The sequence below is a fragment of the Heterocephalus glaber genome, unplaced genomic scaffold, assembly GCF_053883595.1.
Source record: "Heterocephalus glaber isolate CG9 unplaced genomic scaffold, H.glaber_assembly_v1.0 deba00001429, whole genome shotgun sequence".
Taxonomy (NCBI): Eukaryota; Metazoa; Chordata; class Mammalia; order Rodentia; family Bathyergidae; genus Heterocephalus; species Heterocephalus glaber.
Genome location: NW_028258294.1, coordinates 35,008,464 through 35,035,861, shown reverse-complemented (window position 1 = coordinate 35,035,861; position 27,398 = coordinate 35,008,464). Strand labels below are relative to the sequence as shown.

General features: G+C 39.0%; 1 protein-coding gene across 4 annotated transcripts in view; it reads right to left on the bottom strand.

Moving 5' to 3' along the window:
- Cbl (Cbl proto-oncogene) overlaps positions 1 to 27,398 on the bottom strand; it is a 97,100-nt gene that overhangs the window by 60,466 nt on the left and 9,236 nt on the right. For 3 of the 4 annotated variants that reach the window (XM_087212532.1, XM_021237656.2, XM_004856793.3), the window contains exon 2: positions 3,588 to 3,835. The exons of the other annotated variant lie outside the window; for it this stretch is intronic. In XM_087212532.1, coding sequence (XP_087068658.1) covers positions 3,588 to 3,835 — 248 coding nt within the window. The remainder of the gene's footprint in view (positions 1 to 3,587; positions 3,836 to 27,398) is intronic. 4 annotated transcript variants of the gene reach the window in all.

Here is a 27,398-nt window from a genome sequence, read left to right as displayed (position 1 = left end):
TGGGGATATAGCTCAGCGAGAAACCCCCAGGACAGCCAGGCATGGTGGTGCACACCTGTAATCCCAGGCTGAGGCAGGAGGATCACTGCAAGTTTGAGGCCAGCATGGGCTCTATAGTGAGTACAAGGCCAGCCTAAACCACATAGCAGACTTTGTCTCCAAAAAAGAAAAAAAAATCTCCAGGACAGGAGGTGGGAGTAGGGAGCTGGGTGTAGTATTGGGATAGCTATAATCTCAGCTACTGGGAAGGACAACAAATTTGAGGCCAGCCTGGACAATTTAGCAACATCTGTTCTCAAAATTAAAAAAATTTTAGAAGGGTTAGGGGGGCTGAGGATGTAGCTCAACGGTAGAGCATTTACCTAACAAAAAGTTCAAGCCTTAGTAGTAAAAGTAAATTTTATGGTTATGTAAATTACAGCTAAACAAAAAAAGAATAGGAAAAAGCCTCTAAACAACCACATCATGGGCCAGGGATTTAGCTCAGTGGTTCCGCCGCCTGCCTCACAAGCATAAGGACCTGAGTTCGATCCGCAGGTACCAAAAAAAAAAAAAAAGCCACATCATGATTTCAAAAATCACATACTAAAGCTCATATATTTTCTCATAACAAAAAAATAATCCCAACTCTCACTTGAAATCTATTTATTTTTACTTTACATATACAGTACTTTGTATAGATTGGGGTTATACAGATTGAAAGTCCACAGGGGATCAAAACGTTACTATTTAGGAGAAACTGCATTGACATGGAACAGGTATACTGACAGTGAAATTTAAATAGAAACAAAAAAACTTGTTAGCATAGTCTGAAGTCATTTGATAAGGACAAATTACACACTTACATTTTAGTATGTTATATATTTACAATATACATTTAGCAAGGTTAACCTATAAACTTCATCACAGATATACAATTTCTTGCAATAATCTATGTTTACAGTAAAAAAAAAAAGAGTTAATCCACTTATCACTTTCATCGTACCAATCACTTTTCTAAGTACTGAACATTTTAGTTACTCATTTAATAAATCCAACAATTCTACAATGCAAGTATTGCTAGCACCTCACTGTACAGATGAGGAAACAGAAATCACATAGCTGAGAAAGTGGCAAAGTCAACCTTCCAACTTGGCAGCTGGCTTCAGAATCCATCTGTTTAACCATTCAATATACTATACTGCCTCTCGGTGATGAGTCATCAGTCATTAAAAAAAATAATAACAAAGTGCAGTACGAAGCCAGGTATGATGCCACAGGCCTGTGATCCCAGCACTGCAGAGGATTACTGTGAGTTCGAGGCCAGCCTGGGCTACATAGCAAGTTAAGGACAGCTTGAACTGCCTAGTGAGACCCTGTCTCAAAAGCAAAACAAAAGTACATTATGAGCTAAACATGGATACTCAGCCTGGGTATCACAACAAGACCCCACTCAAATATTTTTTGAAAACTGTTCTATGACAACCTATCATCTGGAGGAAATCTAGAGATCAAATGCCAGCCAGCCCTTTAGAATCTGACTCCAACATGTATTTCCACTCATCCTTCTCTTGCAATTCTAAACCAAACCCGACTTCTAAAGCTCCTTGCAAAACAGGACCTGTATTTTCACGTCACTGTGTTAAAGGCCGTTCCTTGAATTTTCTGCCTAGAAAATTCCTACTTATCCTTCAAAATCTAGTTCCTCTATGCCACTTTCTCTGATTCCACCACGCCAAACTGTGTTCTCACAACATTTTATACACATCTCTATTAAACCTTTGTCATATTACATCATATTTGAATGAGCAACTCTCTTTTCACCTTCCATTTTCTAAAAACTGCAATACTTCAACGGGGGGGGGGGTGTATAACACAGAATGACTAGTTACCTAAGAAGTTCATACAGTCAAGATTTCTTTCTTTTACTCTTCTTCAATTTTTCTTTTTTCCTTTTTGCAATATTGGGATCAAACCCAAGGCCTCACACATGCTTGGCAAGTACACTATAACTGAGCCATACTCCCAGTCTCAAGATTCCATTTTAACAAAAGTCATAACATTTTAAAATGTCATAGGAATAAAGCTCATCTGCATACAAACCAGAAATTACAAAAGCAGTCACCAGGAATATTTTCAAGAAAAGACTGACACTATGAACTTTAAACCTGAGGAATTTGTTTCAGTAAAGACACCAAGGACGGAGAGGAAAAAAATTTTTTGAGAAAATTTTAAATTAAGACTAAAGTTGCCAAAATCGAAACCAAAAGATTCAAAAGAATAACAGATTACAAGGCTATCAGCTAGCAGGCTATTGCTTGAGTTGTACATAGTAACCTAATGCCTTCAGAAGTTATTCTTCCACTTAACTCAGGTCACTTCTCAACACTAAATCACTCACTAAGAAATCCCAGTAGAATATTATGTTTCATTACTTGTTCCAGATGAATATTTATCTTTAACTAGAAAAAAACAAATACAATCACATCCACACAGTTAACTTATTTTTCCCGAGTATGTAATTTACAACAACCAAGCTAATACCATATAGGATAGCCTACAGTTTTTAGTATTTAATTAGTATGAAAGAATATATGTGATCCCTCAAATGTTTACTGAATTAACTGCATTTGCCTCTATTTTAGTTGAAAAATTACTCTTGCCTATTAAGGAAATGTCATTTCACTTTGCTTTACTTACAAAAAAAAGCAGGCAGGCATAGCATGGTGGCGCAACCTGTAATATCCCAGCACTTTGGGAGGGTGAGACAAGGGGATTGCAAGGTCAAGTCCAACCTGAGTGATTCAGCAAGACCCAATCTCAAAACGAAAACAACAACAAAAAATACTGGGGATATAGCAGTGTGTGAGTCCCTGGTTTCAATACCCAGTACCACTCCCCTAATGGTTCTCTCAACTATTGCTTATTTTTTCCCTATCATCCCATACTTATTTATAATTTACCTAATCTGCTAAGGAAGCTTCTATTAAATCTGAACTATTATTTACTCCAAATCTTAGCTTCAACGATCTTCCTTTCAAACTCTATCTTCAATGCTCCAAAGGTTCTATTGCCCGAATTTTTTTTTTTTGGTATCGGGGATCAAACTCAGGACCTTGCATTTGCAAGGCAGGCGCAGTGCCACTCAGCTAAATCCCCGTCCCCTCAAACTCTTTTTTTTTAAATGGTACTGAGAATTGAACCTAGGGCATTATACTGAGCTACATCCCAGCCCTTTATATATTAACTTTTGAGACAGGGTCTTCCTAAGTTGCTGAGTTGCCTAGGTTGCGCTGAAACTTGGTGATCCTCCTGTCTCAGACTCCCAGAGCACTGGGATTACAGGGGTGTACCAGTGCATCCAGCTGGACTACAACCATTTCCATGCCTATAAATGTCTAGTTTTCCAGAGATAAACAAATCTGTCAGAACTAAGGATGGTTTAACATCCCCCAAGGCAACTTTTTAAGTAAGTCACACCTTTAAATCAAATTTCAACTTTCTATTCCAACTAACATAAAATTCAAACCAACTCAATTACTTCTATGTGTTACCCATTCAGGCAGTCACAGACCTGAATTAATATTTGTGTAGTATTTCTCCATTACCTAGGCTGAGAATTCTCTTCATACATTCTTTCTTTTCCCTCTTTGAAAAGACTTATGGTCTGTTTAGTTTTCTTCATCAAATTTTCCATGAACACCCTAAAATATTCATTTTCTCCAAGCGTCTCCATCTTCCCCTCATATCTTGACAAGATAATACGGAGATGCTGGTAGGTGTCAGGCAGCAGGTCTAAAATATAAGGTGGACTATTCTTTAGTGCCAGCTTTGGATTCTGACACAACCGCACCACCTGCAAAAAATGGAAAAGAAGGTATATTACTTGGAGGACCTTAAGGACAATTTCCTATTTAAAGTCTAAAAAAAGTTATGAAATTTTTATGCAGATATACGAAAAATACATGAGAATATAAGAAATTATCTATAACCCATGGCTCACAAGCAATCATTCTATGTGTCCCCTAGAAGAGGTTCTTACAACTCTGTGAGAGACTGGGGGTATAGCTGAGTGATCTCACACTTGCCTACCATGAGGAGATCTGTTTTTGAGCCCCAGCAAGGAGGGGAGGGATGACAATAGCAACAAAGCTCCATAAAAGATATTAATGTGGACACACAGCAGACTAAACCACTAGAAGGGGTGGGGTGGTCCCCACAAACACCTGAAATCTGCTAAATGAAATGAAATATGACAAGATAATTTTATACATGGCTGACCTCACAATAAAGAAAATTCCCAAAGGCAGAAATAAAGTACATGGCTGCCTTTGGAGTTAAATCCACTTTCTAAGGGTTTGGGTTTTAATAATCACTATGCCAGGAAAAGACTTCCAGGAAGACAGCAGAGCAGTAAGCAACAACAAATCAGTCTCTCCAAGATTTGGAATACAGACACTGGAAAATAACAACTTAGGGAAGGAAAGAAGGAGAGAGATGGATCCCTGGGACCCAGGAAGGACCTGAAGGGAAAATTAAAGCTTATAGGGAAATTGAAGAGACAGACCACAAAAAAAAGGAGCAAACTGCACTTTCTCCCTGGTTCCTTTGGCATGAGAAAGGAAGACTGAATCTACAGAGACACAGTAAAAGAGGGCAACTCCAGAGGCCTCCAGGGAGAAATGCACCAGTGAAAGGGAACAGTGCATGTTGTGTGCTACAACAGCTCGTAAGCGATTCCAGTCCAAGCAACTGCTGTGTCCTATGAGAGGTCCTTGGTCAGATGCCATTTTAGGGAGAGGCCAGCTCCCCCTGGACTCAGAGCAGCCACAGGTCAGCTTCATCTCAGGGCTCCTAGTATTTAACTACCACAGTAACTGGCTGAGGGAAAATCATGGGAAATGTCCATGGTCAGGGGGCCATGGGCAGGCCAGTAAGAGACACTCAGAGTGTTATATAGTAAAAGACTCAGGCCCAACCCCATAACGAGATGTCACATGCAGCCTCAACTTCCATGGATTCTGAAAGTCCCAGAACCAATACCATGCCCTAATTCTACCACTCTCTAGTATTATTCAACATGGATCTGGGCTCTGACCGCCTCCTTTGCCTACTAGCAAGAGCAGAGTCATGCCTTGAACTGGTCACTGCCACAAAACTATAGATCCCAGAAGAAAACCACAGGCTTGAAACCTCAGAGAAACTTTTTTTTTTTTTTTTAATTTTTCTTCATTTTTTTTGACCTCAGATTGTTTTTGTTTCTTTGTAAGAGTGAACATTGTTTATAGCTTTTTTGTTTTGTTCTGTCCTTGTTTTTGTTTTTTCATTCTTTCATTGTCTCCTGTCTTCTTCACCCATTTTCTGAAGCTGGGTAATCTTCCTGTGTCCTTCAGACTTGCTTCTAATCTCTTTTCCTTTATTTATCTATTTTTTCCTCTTCTCCCTTTTAATTTTCTCCCCTTAAGGTAAAACTGCTCTAATGAATGGATATCTATGGTATATAATTTTCTAATTTGTCTTAGATTTTGATATAAAACTATAAATCATATAAATACGGCTAAAAGTGTCAAATTACTAGTTATCACAGTTTGTCATTTTCCAGTCTGTGTTTGATGCTATTGTTATTGCTGATTGTACTACTTCAGCCAAGGTGACATAGTTGCTGTGATCAATTGACCTTCCCTCCAATACCTAGATTGTCTGGAGGACATAAACAATACTATAGTCCAGTACCAAACAGCTGAGCCAAACAGGCTGCAGCCTCTCATTCCTAATAAAAAGAAGATCCTGAGACAGACTCAAAGGCCCAGAGCCAGCTACACCTAGAAGACATCTTTGAAAACTAGTCATTTCCTAAAGAGGTCTCAATACTAGTAATAAAGCTATCTACCATAAGCAATTTACAAGCATCAATGCAGAAAACAACAAACAAACCAACAAATGAAATGAGAAAACATGGAAGCAAGATATAACCCCAGACCTCCAGCTCGCCAAGGCAAATCCAGGAAATTAAAAGCCACCCAAGTCAAACTTTCTGAAATATACCAGTGAAAATAACAAAGATGAATGAATCTCTAGAAAAAAACAAAACAAATACACAGATAATTAAAGAGATGATGACTATAATGAAGGATATGGTTAGTGAATCTAGAGCAGATACAGATTTTTTTTAAAAAAATAGAAGAGCTTAGGAAAGTGATGAAAACCATGAATGCCCAACATAGGAAAGAACTGGATTCCATAAAACAGATTCAGACACAGATCCAGAAGACTAAATATCCTGTTGAAAGTATATACAGCAAAAACAACCAATGTGAAGATAGAATATCAAATCTTGAAGACAGCATTGTGGTTCACGATCATCAAATGAAAGACTTCTTTTTTTTTTGGTACTGGAGATCGAACTTGGATCCTTGCACTTGTAGGACAGGCAGCAGAACCACTGAGCTAAATCCCTGGCCCAAATGAAAGACTTCTTAAAAGCAAGGGAACACACACAAAAAAATCAATCCAATAACTGCTAGATGATGCAAAGAATAACATAAGAGTAATCGAGATCAATGAAAAATCAGAAGATAGCACAAAGGACATAAAAAACCTGTTCACAGAAGAAATTGAAGAAAACTTCCCAAGCAACAAGAAAGAATGTGACATATAGATAAGTAAGGTGTATACAATTCCAATTAGCCATTTCAGGAAAAAACTACACCAAGGCATATAATAGTCAAGATTCCAGAAATTCAATACAAGAACAGAATATTAAAAGCTGTTAGAGAAAAAAAATAAATCACCTATAAAGGAAAACCCATCAGAATCACAGCAGACTTCTCAACACAAACCCTTAAGTCAAGGAGAGCTTAAAGTATTTCAAGCTCTAAAAACAACAACTCCAATCCAGACTGATGTACCCAAAAAAATTATCTTTAAAAACTGATAAATAAGATACTTCCGTGATAAAGGACACCTGAGGAAATTCACGACCACCAAACAAGCACTCCAAAAAGTTTTGAATATTCTAGAGAGACAACAAAGGTAACAATTCCAAAAATCCCAACAGAATGAATCCACCAGGCAAGGCAAACAATAAGGAAAAGAAAGGGAATCAACAACAGGAAAATAAGATGTTGATAAGGACAAGTCAATACCTATCAGCAGTTACAACCATGAATGAATGTGGTCTCAATTCACCAATCAAAAGAAACAGATTATTGGTACAATGGATCAAGAAACAAGATCCAGGACCAGGGATTTAGCTCAATGGTTCCACTGCCTGCCTTGTAAACAAAAGGTCCCAAATTCGATCCCCCGTACCAAAAAAGAAAAAAAAAGAAAAAAAAGAAACAAGATCCAACTATATGGTGCATATAAGAAACACATCTAGGTCAAAAAGAAACTCACAGACTGAAAGTCAAAAGATGGAAAACAGGGCCGGGGATTTAGCTCAGTGGTTCTGGTGGCTGCCTCACAAGCACAAGATCCCTAGTTCAATCCCTGGTACCAAAAAAAAAAGGAAGAAGAAATTAGACAGTTTCTATAGTTGAGTAATAATGCCAGTATAACATACTGGAATTTATGGGATGTAATGAAAGCAGTCCTACAAGGGAAATGTAGAGCAGTGAATTACCAAATCAGAAAAAGAGTGAGCTCAAATAAATAGCCTAATGTTGAACCTCAAGGTTCTAGAAAAAAAAAAAAAGGCAAGTTAAACTCAAGGCACCTACCAGGAAGGAAATTATAAAGATCAGAACAGAAATTAATGCAATTGAGCCTAAAAAAAAAAGAATCAATAAATCCAAGACATGGTTCTTCAAAAGATTAAATAAAATAGATAAACCCTTAACCAACTTTATCAAAAGATGGAAAGAAGATGGGCATGGTGGCCCATGCCTATAATTCCAGCACTTAGGAGGCTGAGACAAGAGGATCACCAGTTAAAGCCAACCTGAACTACATAGTGAGTTCAAGGCCAACCTGAATTACAGTCAGATACTGTCTCAAATAACAACAACAACAAAAGACTCAAATCCATGCAATTAGGAATGAAAAGCATGAAATCACAACAGATTCTGCATAAACCCTGACAATCATTAGTACCACTCTGAGAACCTGCACTCTGATAGAAAATTCAGATGAAATGGACAGAATGCTAGACACATATAAATTATCACAAGATATAAATCAAAAGATATAAAAGTTCCAAATAATCTTATATCAGTTCATGAAATTGAAGAATAGGAAAACTACCAACAAAGAAAAGCCCCTGCCTAGGTCCTGATGGATTCACTGATGAATTTTATAAGAACTTTAGAGAAGATGTAATGGTACTAACTCCACAAACTCTTTAATGAAATTGAAAAGGAAGCGATACCCCCATGTGGGGGGCCTTGCCCCCCCCCCCCGCTAGAACTCTTGAGTGCCTTTTACGGACGTATCCGAGCCTGCTGCAAATTTACCCGGCAACTAGGAAGTAGCCCCAGTACCCTCCTCTTGCTCCTCCCCTCTAGCCCTACGGTATATATGTTGTAACAGGTTCTGCAATAAACGAGACTTGATCAGAAACCTGTCTTGTCTCCATCTCTCGTGTCCCCTGTCCTTTGTCATTCTCACCCCCCCTCTAGGGTCTCCGTTGACTTACCCGCGGGCCGGGACACCCCCAAATTCATTCCTAGAAGCAAGGATTAGCCTGATACCAAAACCAGAGAAGGATTCAACCAAAAAAGAGAACCATGGGCCAATTTCCTCAATGAACCCAGGTGCAAAAATCCTCAATAAGACACTGGCAAACAGAACACAGCAAATCATTAAGAAGATTATAGACCTTGACCAAGAAGGATTCATTCCAGGGATGCAAGGATGGTTTAATATATGCATATCAATAAACGTAATCCCCGATAGTAACAAACCATGGACAAAAACCATATGATCGTTTCAACAGATGAAGGAGAAAAAAAAAAGTCCAACACACATTCATGATTAAAACCCTACAGAAAACTGGAATAGAAGGTCTTTATCTCAATCTGATAAAAGCCATCTATGACAGCCAGGCATAGTGGCACAGGCCTGTAGGCCTGTAATCCCAACACTTGGGAGGTGAATGCAGGAGGATTGCCTGGGCTACATAGTAAGTTCAAGGCCAGCTTAAACTATAAGACTCTGTCTCAAAAAAAAAAAAAAAAGCCATCTATGATAAATCAATAGCCAGCATAATACTAAATGGTCAAAAACTGAAAGCTTTCACTCTAAAATCAGAAACAAGACAAGGATGCCTACTATCACCACTCTTATTCAATATAGCACTGGAAACATTAGCTACAGCAATTAGACAAGAGAAAGAAATAAAAAGAATAATTTAGCTCAGTGGTTCTGCCTCCCACCTTGAAAGCACAAGGACCAGAGTTTGATCCCCAGTACCAAAAATAAAGAATATGGATAGGAAAGGAAAAAGTTAAATTACTATTATTTGCTGATGATATGATACTCTACACAGAAGACTCCAAAAACTCCACCAAAAACTCCTAGAATTAATAACCAAATTCAGCAGCGCAGCAGGATACATAGTCAACACTCAAAATTCAAGCATTCCTGAACACAAATAACAAACTCATGAAGAAAGAGAAATTAGGGAAACAATATCTTTCATAATAGCATCCAAAAAAATGAAATAACTAGGAATCAATCTAACAAAGGAAGTAAAAGACTTTTATAATGAAAACTACAGTATTCTGAAACAGGGATAGAAGAGAGTATCAGAAAATGGAAAGATGAGTAGGAAGAGCCAATATAGTGAAAATGGCCATACTTCCAAAACTGCTATATAGATTCAATGTGATCCTGATTCAAATCCCAAAAGTATATTTCACAGAACTAGAGAAAACAATCCAAAAATTCATTTGGAACCAGAAAAGACCTAGAAGAGCAAAAGCAATTCTAGGCAATAAAGACATGACAGGGTATCACAATCCCCAACTTGAAACTATACAACAAAGCCACTGTGATAAAAACAGCATGGTACTGGCAAAGAAACAGACCCAAGAATCAGTGGAATAGATTAGAAAATGCAGAAACAACTCCAGACATACTCACCCACCTCATCTTTGACAAAGGAGCCAACCACCCACCCTCACTGGAGGAAATATAGCCTCTTTAATAAATGGTGCTGGAAAAACTGGATTTCAACCTGCCAAAGATTAAAACTAGACCCCTATCTTTCACCATGCACTAAACTAAAATCGAAGTGGATCAAAGATCTAAATATTAAAACAGAAACACTAAACTTGCTGGAAGATAGGTTAGATAAAACACTTGAAGACATTGGCATAGGAAAAGACTTTATGAACAAAACCTCAGCAGCACGGGAACTTGCAAAAAGAATCAACAACTGGGATCTCATCCTATTAAAAAGCTTCAGTACTGCAAGAGAAACTACCAACAGAGCTAAGAGACAACCTATAATGTGGGAGAAAATGTTTACCAGCTGTTCCTCAGACAAAGGACTACTATCTAGAATATATAAAGAACTTAAAAAAAAATCTGTAAAATCTGTAGTAATGTCCCCTAGATCTTGATATTGTAACTTTTAAAATGTATAATTGATATTGTGTAATAGGAAGAAAAGGTCTAAAGGAGCAGGGGAAGTGGGAAGGGTAGAGGAAAGGAAAGAAGGGAAAAGAAAAAATGAGAAAAGGAAAAAAATGGAAACAAAGTCTTTGCAAATAGGGAAGGGTGGAGGGGGTGAAGGGAGGACAGAGGGAGGGGAAAAAAATAAGAACCAAGATTCTCATGTAATGGTACAAGATCCCAATGATGAATGTAACTGTATTTTATACCTAAAATGTACCAATAAACTTAATGGGGAAAGGAAAAAAAAAGAATTTTTAAAAAAATCAGACCCCCAAATTTAAAGACACAATTCAAAAATGGGCATCTGAAATGAACAGATATTTCTCAGACAAAGTAGAAGCAGCAAATAAACATATGAAAAAATGTTCAATGGCCAGGGATTTAGCTCAGTGGTTTCGCTGCCTGCTGCACAAGTGCAAGGACCCGAGTTCAATCTCCGGTACAAAAAGAAAAAATGTTCAACATCACTGGTCATTCAAGAGATGCAGATGAAAATAACACTGATATTCCATCTTACTCCAAAAAGAATGGCTATCAAGAAATCAGTAACAAATGCTGGTGGGGTTGTGGGGGAAAAGGAACCCTTCTCCATTGTTGTTGGGAATGCTGACTGGTGCAACCCACTGTGGAAATCAATATAGAGATACCTCAAAGAACTACTAGAGATCCCATTTGACCCAGCTATTCCTCTGCTGGGTATCTTCTCAAAAGAATCAAAAGAATAATATCACAGGGATATAATCACACCCATGTTTATAACAGCAGTTTGTAACAGCTAAAACTTGGAAACAGCCCAATTGCCCATTAACTGGTGACTGGATAAAGAAAATGTGTTTTTTAGGGGTCAGGGATTTAGCTCACTGATTCCACCTCCTGCCTCGCAAGCGCAAGGTCCCAAGTTCGATCCTGAGTACAAAAATAAAAAGAAGAAAATGTGGGGTTTTTTATAAAATGCAGTGGCACTCAGTCATAAAGAATGAGAAACTAGAGACATTTATAGCTAAATGGATGCACATTGAGGCCATACTCTTTAAGTGAAACAAATAAGACACACGTGTAAATACCAAATAGTTTCTCTGCTGTGAGAAACTGAAAGTATAAATGAGGATCAAAATGTTAATACATAATGTGAAATAGGGAAAAAAGGTCCAAAGGGGAAGGGGAAGGGGAAGTGGGTTGGGGACAGGAAAGAAGGGAAAAGAATAAATATGAGAAAAGGAAAAAATGGAAACAAAGTCTTTGTAAATAAGGAGAGGTGGAGGGGTTGAAGGGAGGCCAGGGGAATGGGGAAAAAAATAAGAACCAAGAAATATCATGAAAAGGTACAAATTCCCTTGGGCTGGGGATTTAGCTCAGTGGTACCACACCTGTCTCACAAGCACAAGGTCCTGAGTTCGATCCCCAGTACCAAACAAGGTACAAATTCCCAATGATGAATGTCATCATATTGTACACCTAAAATGTACCAATAAACTTAATGAATAAAAAAAATGAAAACTATTTCTGAGGGAAAAAAAGGAAAATGGAAAGATATCCCCTGTTCTTGGATAGGCAGTGAGAGAGGAAACCAACCCTCTGTTTGAAATTGGTCAACTATAGGCTGTGTTATTGGGCAACTATGGGTTAACTGGGTTTATACCCTTTGTGAAATACACCTGAGTAACGATGACAATTTCTCTAATCTGTCACCAAAGGGGTGTGATGAATTCAGAAAGCCCTGTCAGAATTCTTTGCTCCCCCCATCACCTTGCATTGTATAAATTCTGCTTGCTAGATTCCCAGGGAAACTCCAATGAAATTAAGCCTCGTAAATGTAAAAAGAGGTATATAAAGAAGAGCAAACTTCTACTCAAGGCTCTTGAGACCAATTAAGAGTCACTCATCGAGCCACCAGCATTAAAGGCAATTTACTCCTTCTTCATGTGTCCACGTGTTCTGTCTGGGTAGCCCACCTTTTCTCCTGCTTCAGCAGAACCAATATAGTGAAAATGTCCATACTTCCAAAACTGTTACACAGATTTAATACAATCCCAGTCAAAATACCAAAAGCATACCTCACAGAATTGGAGAAAACAATCCTAAAATTCATACAGAACTAGAAGAGATCTAGAATCACAAAAGCAATTCTGGGCAACAGGGCAAGGCAGAGGGCATCACAATCCCCAATCTGAAGTTACACTACAAAGCTATGATAGAAACAGCATAGTACACGGAAGAAAACAGACCCTGATCAATGGAACAGAATAGAAGAGGCAGAAACAACTCCAAGCACACTCAGCTACCTTATCTTTGATAAAGGGGTCAAACACCTTCACTGGAAGAAAAACAGCCTCTTTCATAAATGGTGCTGGGAAAACTGGCTTTTCACATGCTAAGGATTGAATCTAGACTCATTTCTCTCACCAAGCACTAAACTAAAATTGATATGGATCAAAGATCTAAATATAAAAACAGAAATAATCTGCTGGAAGACAGAATAGGTTAAACTTGAAGACATGGGTGTAGGCAGACTTTGTGAACAAAACCCCAATCTCACGGGAAATATTACAAAAAGAATCAACAACTGGGATCACATCAAATCAATAAGCTTATACACAGCAAAAGAAACCATCAACAAAGTGAAGAGACAACAGGATGGGAAAAAATTTTTGCCAACTGTTCCTCACACAAAAGACTAATATCTAGAATATGTAAAGAACTTAAAAAAAAAAATCAGACCCCGGCCCAAATTCAAAGACCCAATCCCAAAATGGGCAGCTGAAATGAACAGACACTTTTCAGATGAAGAATGGAGGGCCAGGGATTTAGCTCAGTGGCGGCGTGCCTGCCTCACAAGCACAAGATCCTGAGTTTGATCCTTGGTACCAGAAATAAATACATAAATATCACATTGTTTCCCTTGTGTGAGAAACCTTAAGGCTAAAAGGAACAAAATGAAGGACAGATATTGGGAAGTAGGAAGAATATGTTCAAATGGAAAGGGGAACAAGGGAGAGGGGAGAGAGAAGGAAGAGAAAAGAGATTGAAAAAACAAAGAACGGAAGGAAAGAATGGAAATACACCTTTTGTAATTGGGGAGGAAAGGAAGGGTTGAAAGAGGAGGAGGATAATGGGGAAAAAACATACAGGTTCAAATTCCCTATGATGAATGTGAATACTATGTATGACAAGTATGTACTAATAAAAAATTTTTTTAAAATACTCACTATGTCCTAGTGACTCAGGGGCAGGAGCATTGAGGCCATGGGCCCAGCAATGCACAGAGTTGAACTGAGACACCCATTCCTTATCAAAGAAATGTAGGACTCTCAGAATGTCCCAGGTAAGTCTTTTTCCTCTGTTACTTTCAACCTTTCTGAGCTCGTATGTTTTAAATGGGTTGTTTTTTTTTTTGGTGCCAGGGATCGAACTTGGCTCCTTGCACTTGCACAGCAGGCGGCGAAACCAGAGCTAAATCCCTGGCCCTAAGTGGGTCTTTTTTAAAGCCAGATTATAAAAATCTAATGCAACAATTTTGTTTCTTTTCTTTTTTTTTGGTCTTGCTTTGTAGTGCAGGCTGGGCTTGAACTCACTATGTAGACCAAGCTGGCCTCGAACTCACAAGATAACTCCTGCCTCAGCCTCCCCAGTACAGGGATTACATGCATGCACCACACCAGCCTAACAATCTTTGTTTCTAACTGGTGGGTTCAGTCCATTTTATATTTGTTATAATAGCTGACAAATTTTATTTATTCCTACATCTTGTTTGTGCTTTCTATTTTTATGGATTTTTCTGTGTCTGGAAAAGACACTTCTGTAACAGAAAAGTCTAGAAATATACCTACAGAAACATAAACCCTTGATTTATGACAAAGTGGTATTTCTCACCTGGTGTGGTGGTGCATGTCTGTAATGTCAGCACTTTGGGAGGTTGACACAGGAAAATCATGACTTTGGGCCCAACCTGGTCATCTCGGGGAGTTAGCAAGACACTATCTCAAAATAAAAAAATAATAAAAAGACTGCGGCAGCTCAATGAAAAGGTCCTATATTCAGTATCTAGTACAGCAAAATAAAGATTTCTCTTTTACCTGTTTTGTTTTTTTTTTTAAGCACTGTTACTATGATGTGTCTAATGTGGTTTTCTTTGTATTTTTCATGCTTGGTGCTTACAGAGATTCTTTAATCTTTGACTTGATGATTTTCACTAGTTTTGGGAAATTCTCAACCAATTTCTCATCAGATATTGCACCTGCCCCATTTACTTTCTCCTCTTCTGGAAGTTCAATTACACATGCCTAAGATGTTTTTACTATATTCTAAGTCCTTACATTCTTCAGTATTCTTCATCCTTTTGTCTCTCAATGCCTCAGTATGAATTATTTTTCCTGACTTGTCTTCTACTTCACTTCTCTCTTCAGCTGTACCTATGCTGCTAAACCTACCCACTGACTCTCAATAATCAGTTGTGTTTTGTTCCAGAATTTCTACTTTGTTCTTTTTTTTTTCTTTGGTACCGGGGATCGAACTCGGGTCCTTGCGCTTGCGGGCAGGCGGCGGAACCACTGAGCTAAATCCCCGGCCCATCTACTTCCTTCTTTTTATTTCAATCCTGTTAAAATTATCAACCAAGTCTTTAATTCTACCACAATCATATATTTGAAGTCCATAACTGATAATAAATATTTGCATTCTTTGTGCCTATGTTTCTAATATACTGTCAGTTTTCCTTGAAGTTGTCAGTGTGTCTTGCCTTTTCATATCCCTAGTTTGTTTTCTTTTTTTTGAGGCAGAGTTTCACTACGTAATCTTGGCTGGCCTTGAACTCACAGTCATCCTCCTGCCTCAGCCTCCCAAGTGCTGGGATTACAGGCATGTGCCACCATGCCCAGCTCTCCTAGTTATTTTTGAATGTTAAACATTTTATATAAAAATTATAGACAATCTGAGACTATGAATGCTGTTATTCAGAAAAGATTTACTTTTTGCTTCTAGCAAGCAGCTATGCTAGCGATATTAGGAATGTCAGATCATCTGAACCCAATTCAGAATTGAGAAGATTAAAGGCCAGCCTTCCTCCTCTCTGTAACTTGGTCTGTTTCTTCCTTATTCTCAGGACCATTCGCCTTGGCAGGCTATAATTTCAATGTTTTTCCTCCTCAACACAAATATTTTGGAAAGTTTACCTGGCCTCTTAGCTATCACTTCCAGAATCTTCAAGGGTCAAGATAGCCTCAAATGGGGGGATGTAGCTCAGTGGCACCGTGCCTGCCTGGCATGAGCAAGGTCCTGAGTTCGATCTCTGGTGCCAGGAAAAAAAAAAAAAAACCCAATAGTCTCAAATGTCAGAGCCTCAGCTCTGATGACTTTATTCATCCTGCAGAACTTGACCTCAAACTTTCCCACTGCCTTGAGAACTCTTCCATCTATGTCTCTTAGCTTTTCTAGTTGTCAAGAGTATATGGCTCAGGGCAACCCATTTGGGACCCTTCCTATCTCTCAGGAGCTATTTCTATTCCTCAATAAATTTCCCTATTCTTAAAAAAAGAGTATATTGGTTCAAAACAACTTAGCCTAACATGAGTGGAAGCAGACATGTGACACTTTCCTCCTTTTTTCTTAAATAACAGCCAGGCTGCGGATACTCTTAAGTGCTAGAGCACCTGCCTAGCATGGGCAAGACCTTAGGTTCAATGCCCAGCACTGCAAACACAAAATAAAACAAAAAAGTTTGCTTCTGTCAGCAAAAAGTCATTATAAGCTCTTTTAGGATGTCTAAATGAGTCCATTCTTGCACGCACTCACTCTCTCTCCCCCTCTCTCTCCACACACACACACACACACACACACACACTCTCTCTCTCTCTGTATTTTAACTATCCTTGCTTCTGTGTTTTAATACTTACATTGTTTGCAAGTCTTCACGATTGCAAGTATCCTTGTGATGAGTAGGCTTGGGCAATTTCATTTTTCTATATATCAGATTGTTTCTCTAGAATAGATCCCTCAGAAGTGGAATTATTAGGTTCATCTAACACACCTGGAAAATTTCCTCTTAACTAATCAAGGGTCCTTCAAATGATAAGGCAATATGAAAACATAAAAACTACGTTATTTTACTGTTTCCTTCCTTCCTTCCTTTTCCTCCCCGCTCCCAGCACTGGGGATTAAACCCAAGTCCTTCACACAGAGTTAGGACTACATCCCCACATCTTTTTTATTTAGAGAAAGGATCCAAATTAAGTTGCTAAATTGCTGAGGCTGAGCTTCAACTTCCCACCCTCCTGTCTTAGCCTCCTAGAGTGCTGGAATTATAGGAGTGCACTACTATATGGTGTTCTCAGCTTGTACACCATTTCTTACACTCTGAAAACTTAGCCCTATGTAAGCCTAGGAAATAAAGACAAGCTGAATCAACAAAAACATTTGATGTATGAATTTTTTTTTTGGTGCCGGGGATTGAACTTGTGACCTTGTGCTTGTGAGGCAGATGCCGGAACCACTGAGCTAAATCCCCAGCCCCTGATGTATGAATATTTTAACAGTATTTTAGGAAGCCTAAAGCCTAAGCCACTTATCCTATAAAGTGTTCAAGCCAAAAGCGAACAACTTAGCCAAGGAAAAAGGTTTTACCTCAGAAAACAACTATATTCTAAGTATAACAGAGTTGAGAATTCACATTAATAAAACAAATACAGACAACTCCCAATTTATGAGCATTTGGGGCTGGGGATTTAGCTCAGTGGTTCCACCACCTGCCCCACAAGCGCAAGGTCCCAAGTACGATCCCCGGTACCAAAAAAAAAAAAACCAATTTGTGAGCATTATATCCCAAAACCTCTTTTGTAAATCAGATATTATAATTCAAATATACAATAAAAAGGGCCGGGGATTTAGCTCAGTAGTTCTGCCCCCTGCCTCACAAGTGCAAGGACCCAAGTTCAATCCCTGGTACAAAAAAACAATAAAAATATTTAAAGGTTCGATCCCCAGTACCAAAAACAAAAATATTTAAAGGCCTAGGAGTATAGCTTAATGGTACAATGCCCAGCACACGCAAGGACCTGGGTTCAGGCAGGCATCCAGGTACACACCCATAATCCCAGCACTGTAAGAAGCTTCAGCATGAACACCCCAACTTCAAGGACCTCGGTTCTATCTCCAGCACCAAAAAAAAGGAAAAAAAAAACCCCAGATTTTTAATAAAAATATTTAAATGGTAGGCTTCCTAGTTTAGCACATAGGGGGAGGATGGGATACTAACAGTGAGAATAAGAGAGTAGGCCCTAGCACACTCTATAAATGTGTGATTTTTATGTGTCAATTTAAGAAAAAGACCCAGTAAAGGGCCAGGGATTTAGCTCAGTGGCTCCAGCGCCTGCCTCAAAAGCCCAAGGTCTGGAGTTCGATCCCCAGCACCAAAAAAAAAAAAAAATGACCTAGTAAAGATTACAAAGGATTTTTGAGGATTCTCATTTTCAGAAAAAACTTAACACTCTTTATATTGAAAAACAATAGAAGAGTGATTACAAGCTGAGGTTTCTGTTAAGATTATGGGAAATGGGATCTAGAACACAGGTAGGAGGGATCACACCAAATACCATTTAAAAAGAATGGAAGCCTCCTAAAACAGAAAGCAAGGAAATGAGGATAGGTTGAGAGAGAGACAAATCTGAAGATACTGTAAGGGGGAATTATTAAGAGAGGGCAAAATGGATCTTCAAAAGTTCAGATTTTTCTTTTGGCATTAAGCTGCTTCCTCAGGCCAAGAGCGCACAGATCTACTCTTCCTCTCCTTAGCCCAGATGAACAGAACACTCAGTTAGGGTCTGTGTTCCTCTCACGGTGCAGGGCTGGGGGGGGGGGGTAGACAAACATAGAATGGTCGATTGGCTTATTGTACTTCCTCTCCCTCTCTCCTTACTATAAAGGCCCTTGCACACCTGACCACAATGAGATGGGGATTTGAGGCAGTAAGAGGGCCCTCTATCTCCTAGGAGCTAGCTTTGAACAAAGTCTCACAGGAGTGAGAAGTCAAGGTCCCTCCTCTGAATCTAAAAATTATCAATAAAAAGAGAACTAACAACAGTATCACATATGTTGCTGAGAATTAAAGGCGAATAATACAAAAAATAGTAGCCAGGTGTGGTGACACACATCTGTAATCCCAGCACTTGCAAGGCTGAAGCAGGAAGATCACTGGGAGTTCAAGGCCAGCCTAGGCTACAACGTAAGTTCGACGCCAGCCTGAACTAACTACATATTGAGACTGTCTCAAAAATAAATAAATAAATAAAAAATAATCTAGTAGATAGAAGCCAAATGTGGTGGCACACACTTCTAACCCCAGAGGTTGAGGGAGGAGGAATGCAAGTTGCAAACCAGCCTGGTCAACTTAACGACTTAGCAAGACTATTTTCAAAATTTAAAAAAAAAAAAAGGCTGAGAATGTAGCAAAGTGCAAAGGCATTGGATTCAATCTCCAGTACCACAAAAATATATATAAATAAAGCATTACATAGCGAAAGCTTCCCAAAGGTAACATTTAGGAAAAAAAAAAAAAGGTAACATTTAGGCTGAGTTGAAACTACAGAAAAGCCAGCAGCGATACAGAATCATCAGCAGAAAAGTAGCTCCAAGAGAGGAAAGAACTACTCCAATGGCCCTGAAGTGGGAACAGATTTGGATTTGCCTGAGAAACAAAGGTCAGTGAGACTAAAGTGTAGCAAACAAGGTGATTAAGAGTTTTGTGGAACAGGGGCTGGGGATTTAGCTCAGTGGTTCCAGCACCTGCCTTGCAGGCACAAGGTCCCGAGTTTGATCCCCGGTACCAAAAAAAAAAAAAGAGTTTTGTGGAACAGGCAGGGAATTACCAAGGAGATGTTATGATGAAGTCTAAAATTAAAGTTTTTAAACCAGGCATGGTGGCACACGCCTGTAGTCCTAGCACTCGGGAGGCTGAGGCAGGAGGACTGCCACAAGTTCAAGATCAGACTGGGCTACATAATGAGCTCAAGGCCAGCCTGAACTACATAGCCATACCCTGTCTCAAAAAGGGGGTGGGGGTGACAGTTGGTTCAGTGGCACAAAAGGTCCTGAGTTCGATCCCCAGCACTGAAAAAAATTTAAGTTTTCAATTAAAATTTAAAAGGACTATTAATGTTTTAATATTTTGACAAGACTGCATCAAAGACATATCAAAATATCTTATTTTAGTCATTCACCTTGAATAAACTTCTTTTTTTTTGGTACCGGGGATTGAACTCAAGACCTTGAGGTTGAAAGGCAAGCAGCAGAACTACTGAGCTAAATCCCCGGCCCTTTGAAAAAACTTCTTAACCTCAGTTCTTTCATCGGTTAAAAAAGAAGTAATACCTACTTCACAATAAAATGTCTATAAAACCCTGCACAGTGTCCAATAAAGGAGGAACCTGATACATATTATCGCCCCTTCCCACTTCCACACAACTTGCTTGACCAGGCTACACTACTGCGTAGGCAGGAAGACTGGTGATAGCCAGGGCAAGGGTGTCCATCTGTAATTCCAAGCTTCTTAGCTAGGTTATGGCAGAGACCTCTAGGTTTTTTTGTATTCAGGGCTTTACTAATTTGTGCATTTAAAAAGAGAGAGTGAGAGAGAGGAGAGAGCCTGAGAAGACATAATGGTAGCCTTTACATCCCCCTTTGCTGACTACCAAAAGCTGATAATATTATTTCTACCATGCTGGACCACACTATATAGTTACCTTCCTAGTCCTGCATAGTCTCCAGCAACGAGGAGTAGGCAAAATGCAACACAAGGATGATCAACAATCTGCAAAAGCTAGAGAGCCACCCCTTTGAAGGTCTCAACCAAGTACAGCTCCTAATAAAAATATTTACATTTACATCCAGGGTTACACACTGGGAGAAAGGTACACTTCCCTTCAACAACAAAAACTAAGCTGAAATTGTTCTGGTGTTACACACAACACCCAGCCTACAAAGTGAAATCAATAAGTGTTTTTTGTTTGGTTGGTTGGTTTTTTGGTACTGGGGGATCGAACTCCAGACCTTGCACTTGCAAGGCAGGCGCCAGAATCACTGAGCTAAATCCCCGGCCCAATAAGTGTTTTTAATGCCAATGAACTGAAAAATACATCAACCCTCACAACACACCACAAAACATCTCCAAAATACTTGGTTAATTTGCATTTTCAAACTAGTATCATGTGCCTTCCATGAATACTACTTGTGCTTCCTTAGAGTGTGACCTTGTGAAGATCTTTTGAAGATTACATGTCTGCTGGGCCGGGGATTTAGCTCAGTGGTTTCGCTGCCTGCTGTGCAAGCCCAAGGACCCGAATTCAATCCCCGGTACCAAAAAAAAAAAGATTAAATGTCTGCTTTTCTCAAGATCTTTTTGAGATGAATCATCCCATGACCAGGGAATTCAGTGCTTCATAAAAATTCCAAGTTTTCACCTGGGATGTAGCTCAGTGACACCGCACCTGCCTGGCAAGCACAAGGTCCTGAGTTCAACCCCAGGTACGGAAAAAAAAACAAAAACAAAACAAAAAAACTCATGTGCAGGTAGGATGAAAAACTCTTTTCAACTACAGAACATTAACACAGACCGTAAAGAAACTACAGAGGTAGGGCTGGGGATTTAGCTCAGTGGCACCACGCCTGCCTCGAAAGCGCAAGGTCCTGAGTTCTATTGCCCATATGGAAAAAAAAAGAAGAAAATTTAGAGGTAGGCCTACTCTTTTAATATTAATGGGCTCTGGAAAAGAAAAAATGTCCTAAATATTAACCTCTTTAACTTTTTTTTTTTGGTACTGGGGATCAAACTCCAGTCCTTGCGCTTGCAAGGTAGGCAGCGGAACCACTGAGCTAAATCTCCAGCCCTAACCTCTTTAAAAAGTTCCTGAAAGGTCCTATGTGAGTAATTCAAGTGAATAGTTAAACATCAAAAGCCAAAAAATCCTGTCTTAAAAAAAAAAATCCTGCCTTTATTACTTACTGAATTTTAAATCAGCAGTCATGGTTAACCTGCATGGTACAAATGTGTACTCTGAGCTTATAAAACATTCACCCAAAAATTTGTGAAAGATAAAATATTTTCCTGCTTAGCCTGTCCTCCATTTGCCCAACTTTATTTTGCTTTCCAAGTTGTACAGTAGCAAAAATGGCTGCTTTTGTTTCCTTCTGTCCATGCATTTACAGTGGCATTCAAACCATGTCAAAAAGGGACATGCTTAATTCTGGGGGGCCAACAGCACCCGTGTACAACTGCCACACACTCCATTCATAACAGCTTCTCATCACCTCACTCCTCCCTCCGCTTCTGCCAAGGCTTCAATGGTCAATGCAAAAACTTTGGAAAATGTTATAATCACAATAAAGAGAAATAAAACTATCCTTGAAAACTGCTGATTTTTTAAAAAACGAAAAACTACGTACAACAGTACATGAGCCTGTGTTTTGAATATAGAATCTTTTCTGACACAAAGGAATTTGCATTTCCAAATAGCCAAAAGCTCTAAGCACACAGGACCATAAATTCATCTTTCAAGAAGGGCAGAACTTTTGTTTTTTTAAGTGGTGAAGGTTGGTGTTTGTTTGTTTGGTACCGGGGATTGAACTTGGGACCTTGTGCTTGCGAGGCAGGAGGTGGAACCACTGAGCTAAATACCCGGCAAGCGCAGAACTTTTATCAGTTGTCTTCATCACTGTGCCTCCAGCTCCTAGAACAATGTGACACACACTGGGTGCTCAATAAACATTCTGAGAATGAATACTCACTTGTGTCACAATCTTGAATGAGGTGGGTTTTGTTTTGTTTTTTTACCTCTGTATACATCAACTTATCCATGTAAGCATTTTTCATTTCAAAATATTTTAAAATGAATAAAATAAGTGCTATGGTACACAAAAAAGTTACATGGAATTATACATAAAAACAAAATGTGAAATTTTGTTACAGTTTTAAATATTGAGTGATATAAACTAGTCACAAAGCTTAAATACCACATGGTGTCTCTCATTTGAGTAAGGTAAAGTACAAAGGGAATAATGAAGGATGGATAGAAGGAGACAAGGGGATGGATCTCTCGCAGATGGGAAGGGGATCCAAGAGATCAAGGTTGGGGGGAGGAGAAAGGGAAATAAGAATAAAGATATGCCATGTCCAGGAAGCTAATAACCTCAATGAATGTAAACATTATATGCCATAAACAGGAGCTAAGATTAATAATATCAATAAGAATGAAGATGGGGAAAGGGGAATTAGAGGAGAGGGAGGAGGGAGGGAAGAGAAAGAGGATTAAAAACAGAAACAAGTTATATTATGCACATGTACTCACTCCCCAGGACGAGTAAATGGTATGTACTGATTTAAAAAAAAAAAAAAAAGTCACTCTTGGGAAAGGATAACAAAGTAGAAATCCAGAGACACAGGTCTAGTCGGCTAACTGACCTTAATTGGCTACATGACCTCAAACAAGTCATTTGCCGCCTAGGTCTCAATTTCTTCCTCTGTATACTAAAGAGTCATATCAATTTATTTCTAAAGTCTCTAAAGCTGCAAATTTTGGAAACTCCATTATATCAGAAAGCTGAATAGGTTTTAACAGTTTTACAAGTATAAATACACAGTGACGCTTTTAAACAAAAACAATTCTTGATTGTTTTTCAAAGACAAATCAGAAACCTATACTTTTCAAAGTAACACATTATCACTAGATAATGATCCTAAGAAAAAGTCTTTTACTTCTAATTACTATTCTCCATTATTGATTTATTTAAAACTCCATTCAAGCTCTTGAATTATAATTACTATATAACACTTCTCAAATACCACCCAACAGCATTTTATTAAAAAAACACCCTAGGGGCCGGGGATTTAGCTCAGTGGTTCTGTCACTTTCGTCTCAAGCGCAAGGTCCCAAGTTTGGTTCCCAGTACCAAAACAAAAAACAAGAAAGTGGCCGGGATTTAGCTTAGTGGTTTCACCTTGAAAGGACCCAAGTTCAATCCCCAGTACCCCAAAAAAAAAAACCAACAACCTATTACATCTCATTACTTTCATTTATTATATCAATTGCTGAAAAAAAAATACATTCAATACAACCTATGAAATTAAAAAACTGATATGTTCTGAAGTTTAACCATGCAGTTTTTATACATGAATTCTTTTTTTTTTTTTTTTTAAGAATTCTATTTTAAAAGGAAAAAATTTCTTTCTTTTGAGACAGGGTCTTGTTACATAGCTCAGACTGGCTCCCCACTCTCCATCCTCCTGCTCGGCCTCCTGGACTGCTAGGATTACAGACTTGAGCCTCATTCTTTTTTTTTTTTTTTTTTTTTTGGTACTAGGGATCAAATTCGGGACCTTGTGCTTGCAGGCAGGTGACTGCACCACTGAGCAAAATCCCCAGCCCATTCATTCTTTATCTAGAGTTATCAGTACAACTTCAAACCAAATACTTGGCACAAACGAGAGATTAAATGACTTCTGCATCACTTTAGATGCCATACACCAAATAAGACACAATTATGGATTGATTAGGGTATTACACAGCCACCTGCTTGGTCTCAAGTCGCTCCTCATTCCCAAATTCCCTGTCTCCTAAGAGATTAAGGGTTTGGTCCATTATCCCACTGAGGGTCCCCATACTTTACGTTTTATCACACAGACTAGAAATGTCAGCCCTAGGGGCTGGGGATTTAGCTCACTGGTTCCAGTGCCTTGTAAAAGCAAGGTCACGAATCAAAAAAAAAAAAAAGAAAGAAATGTCAGCCCTGGGTCATCTTAAACTTCCCAGCACCTGGGACATAATTTGTGTTCAATAAAAAGGTGAATATAAGGCCCGTTTGGGCTATATTCATTAAAATATTAATCATAAATAAGATACCCTACTGTTTTTGGTTTTTATTTTTTTCCAGTACTGGGGATTGAACTCAGCCTTCACACTGAGCTACTTCCCCAGCCCTTTCTATCTATTTTTCTTTATTTTGAGACAGGGTCTCACTAAATCACTAAATTATCCATACAGGACTCAATTAGCAATCTTTCTGCCTCAGTGTCCCTAAGGGCTGAGATTACAGGCATGCACCACACAATGCTTGGCCTGTCATTAAAAAAAAAAAAAAAAATACTGAGGCTGGGTGTAGTTTAGCAGCAGACTGTCTAGTTTTCACTAGGGTCTGCATTGGATCCCAGCATATCACAAAACTGAAAAATAAAATTTTAAAAATCTGCCAAACTTTTAAAAATAAAAACAACTGTGGTATAGGACCTTGCTACATTGAGTGTGGTCCCTGCATCAGGACACTGGATCTCCTGGGAGATGATCAGGAATGCAGAATCTGAGGCTCCAATCCAGATCTACTCAGATTCCCCATTTTAACAGGATCCCAGAGGATCTGAATTCATACTCTAATCTGAGAATCACTAGTATACAAGAAATAACTTGATACAGTCCGAAACCAATTTAAAATCCACATAAAGAAAAAGTTTGATAGGGCTGGGGATTTAGCTCAGTGGTTCCGCCGGCCTCACAAGCGCAAGGTCCCAAGTTCAATCTCCCGTACCAAAAAAAAAAGAAAAAGTTTGATAGTGTGAGAAACCGAAAGTGTAAATAAGGTCCAAAATGTATGACAGATATTGGGAGATGGAAAGAAAATGTTCAAATAAGAAGAGGAACAAGGGAAGGGAGAGGGGGAAAGGAAGAAACAAGGAGAAAAGTAGAAGGGGGAAAAAAACCCAGAAACAAAGCTTTTGTAAATAAGGGGAAGAGGAGTTTTGAAGGGAGGGGAACAAAAAAAAGCAGCAAGATATAAGATGTACAGGTATAAATACCCTATGATGAATGTTAACTATCATTATGTATATCTAAAATGTACCCATTTGAAAAAAAAAGGAGGGCCGGGGATTTAGCTCAGTGGTTTCGCCGCCTGCTGCGCATGTGCAAGGACCCGAGTTTGCTCCCCGGTACCAAAAAATAAAAAATTTTTAAAAAAGGAAATTAATTTCCAGCCCCTCAAAAAAGAAAATGTTCAAGCTGAGTGATATGGAAAGGTTACTTAATCATAAACTATCTTGTATGACATTTCTGATGAATCAGCAGACATAAGGTTGTAAATTATTAAAAAAAAGATTGTAAACTGGTAAACTGTTATGGTCGGGGGTGGTGCCACATGCCTGTGATCCTGGGCTTGGGAGGCTGAGACAGGAGGATCACTGCAAGTTTCCATGACAAGGACAAAACATGCTATTTAAAACTAAATTTGCTAGGCGTGGTGGCATAAGCCTGTAATCCCAGCACTCAGGAGGCTGAGGCAGGAAGATCAAATTCAAAATTAGCCTGGGCTACCCATTGAGTTCAAGGCTAGCCTGGACTACATAATGAGACTCTGTCTCAAAAATAAAGAAATAAAGATCGTAAACTGCTCTAAGATAGAAGGAGTTATTAATACTAGGTTGTCAGTTGTAGAGAGTAATTGCTTGCTAAAATCAAGAAATCACTCTCAAGGGGACGCTGTCCATCCAACTTTCTCAGAGACACTTGGGAAAGACGGTAAGAGCTGGAAGAATGAATTCTGAACTATAGACGGTGGACACCTCTGGAGAATGCACTCATTTGAGGATGAGAGTTTGTTCTGTACATTTATTTCATGATTCGCAAATTTTGTTTCTGATTCCTGAAAGCAGGATATAACTAGGTACTAATGTTGAAAATAGGCCTAAAAAAAGGAAGGGCCAGGAAATAGGATCCATGCCACTCCATGAAGCACTGATACATTGGCTTCCATTAAAGCCTTCCTCCATGGCAGACCCAAGCCAGGGGAAGAAGGTACTCAGGCACCTGAGTGTGCTAAGCACAACATGGCGCCGCCCATCCCAGAAGCTGCAGAGAGGGGACTGTCACTGCTGGTCTTCAATGGCACCCTACATCCCCAGTGCCTGGATCTCAATGGACATGTACCACCACTGTCCATTGAACACTGTAGGGACAGAGCTGAGGCGGGCTTCTAGCACTCCTAGTTGACTACTCCCACCTATTTCCTTCCAACAGCCAATGTGCTAATCATGAAAACATTTCACAATGGCTTGCTTGTTATAATCCCCCTCTTCTAAAAAAGGTAAAGTAAATCAGAACTAACAACTTCTTTGGAGCTGGGCCTGGTGGCACACACCTGTAATCCCAGCACTTGAGAGGCTGAGGCAGGAGGATTGCTTTGAGTTCAAAGCTAGCCTGGGCCGGGGGGGATTTACCTCGTCGTTTCATCGTTTCCAGTCGCTTGCCTCGCAAGTGTAAGGACCCGAGTTTGATCCCCAGTACCAAAAAAAAAACAAGCTAGCCTGGACTACATAGTGAGTTCAAAAAAAACAATTCACTGGAAAATGTAATTGAAAATTAGGCTCCATTTTCAAACTAGGAGCATATTTTTCTTTTAATGCTTTCTAGGTTAATCATTAGAGAAATGATTTTCACAATATAAACATTATTGTATGTTTAAATATACAGTAAGAACCCTGCTGAAGAGGAAGATTCATCTGATCATGATTTATCATCTCACTGCATTTATACAACTTACAACATATTAAAAATAGGTTTCCTATACCAACAGTCACCAAAAACTTTAACCAGAGACACAAAAGGAAAAAAGCAGATTATCTTCTTCCCTACATTTTTTTGGGGGGAAGGGGGGGGTACCAGGGATCAATTCAGGACCTTGTGCTTGCGAGGCAGGCAGCGGAACAATTGAGCTAAATCCCCAGCCCCTTCATTCCCTACTTTTACTCTTTATGATTTTATGTAACTTTTTTC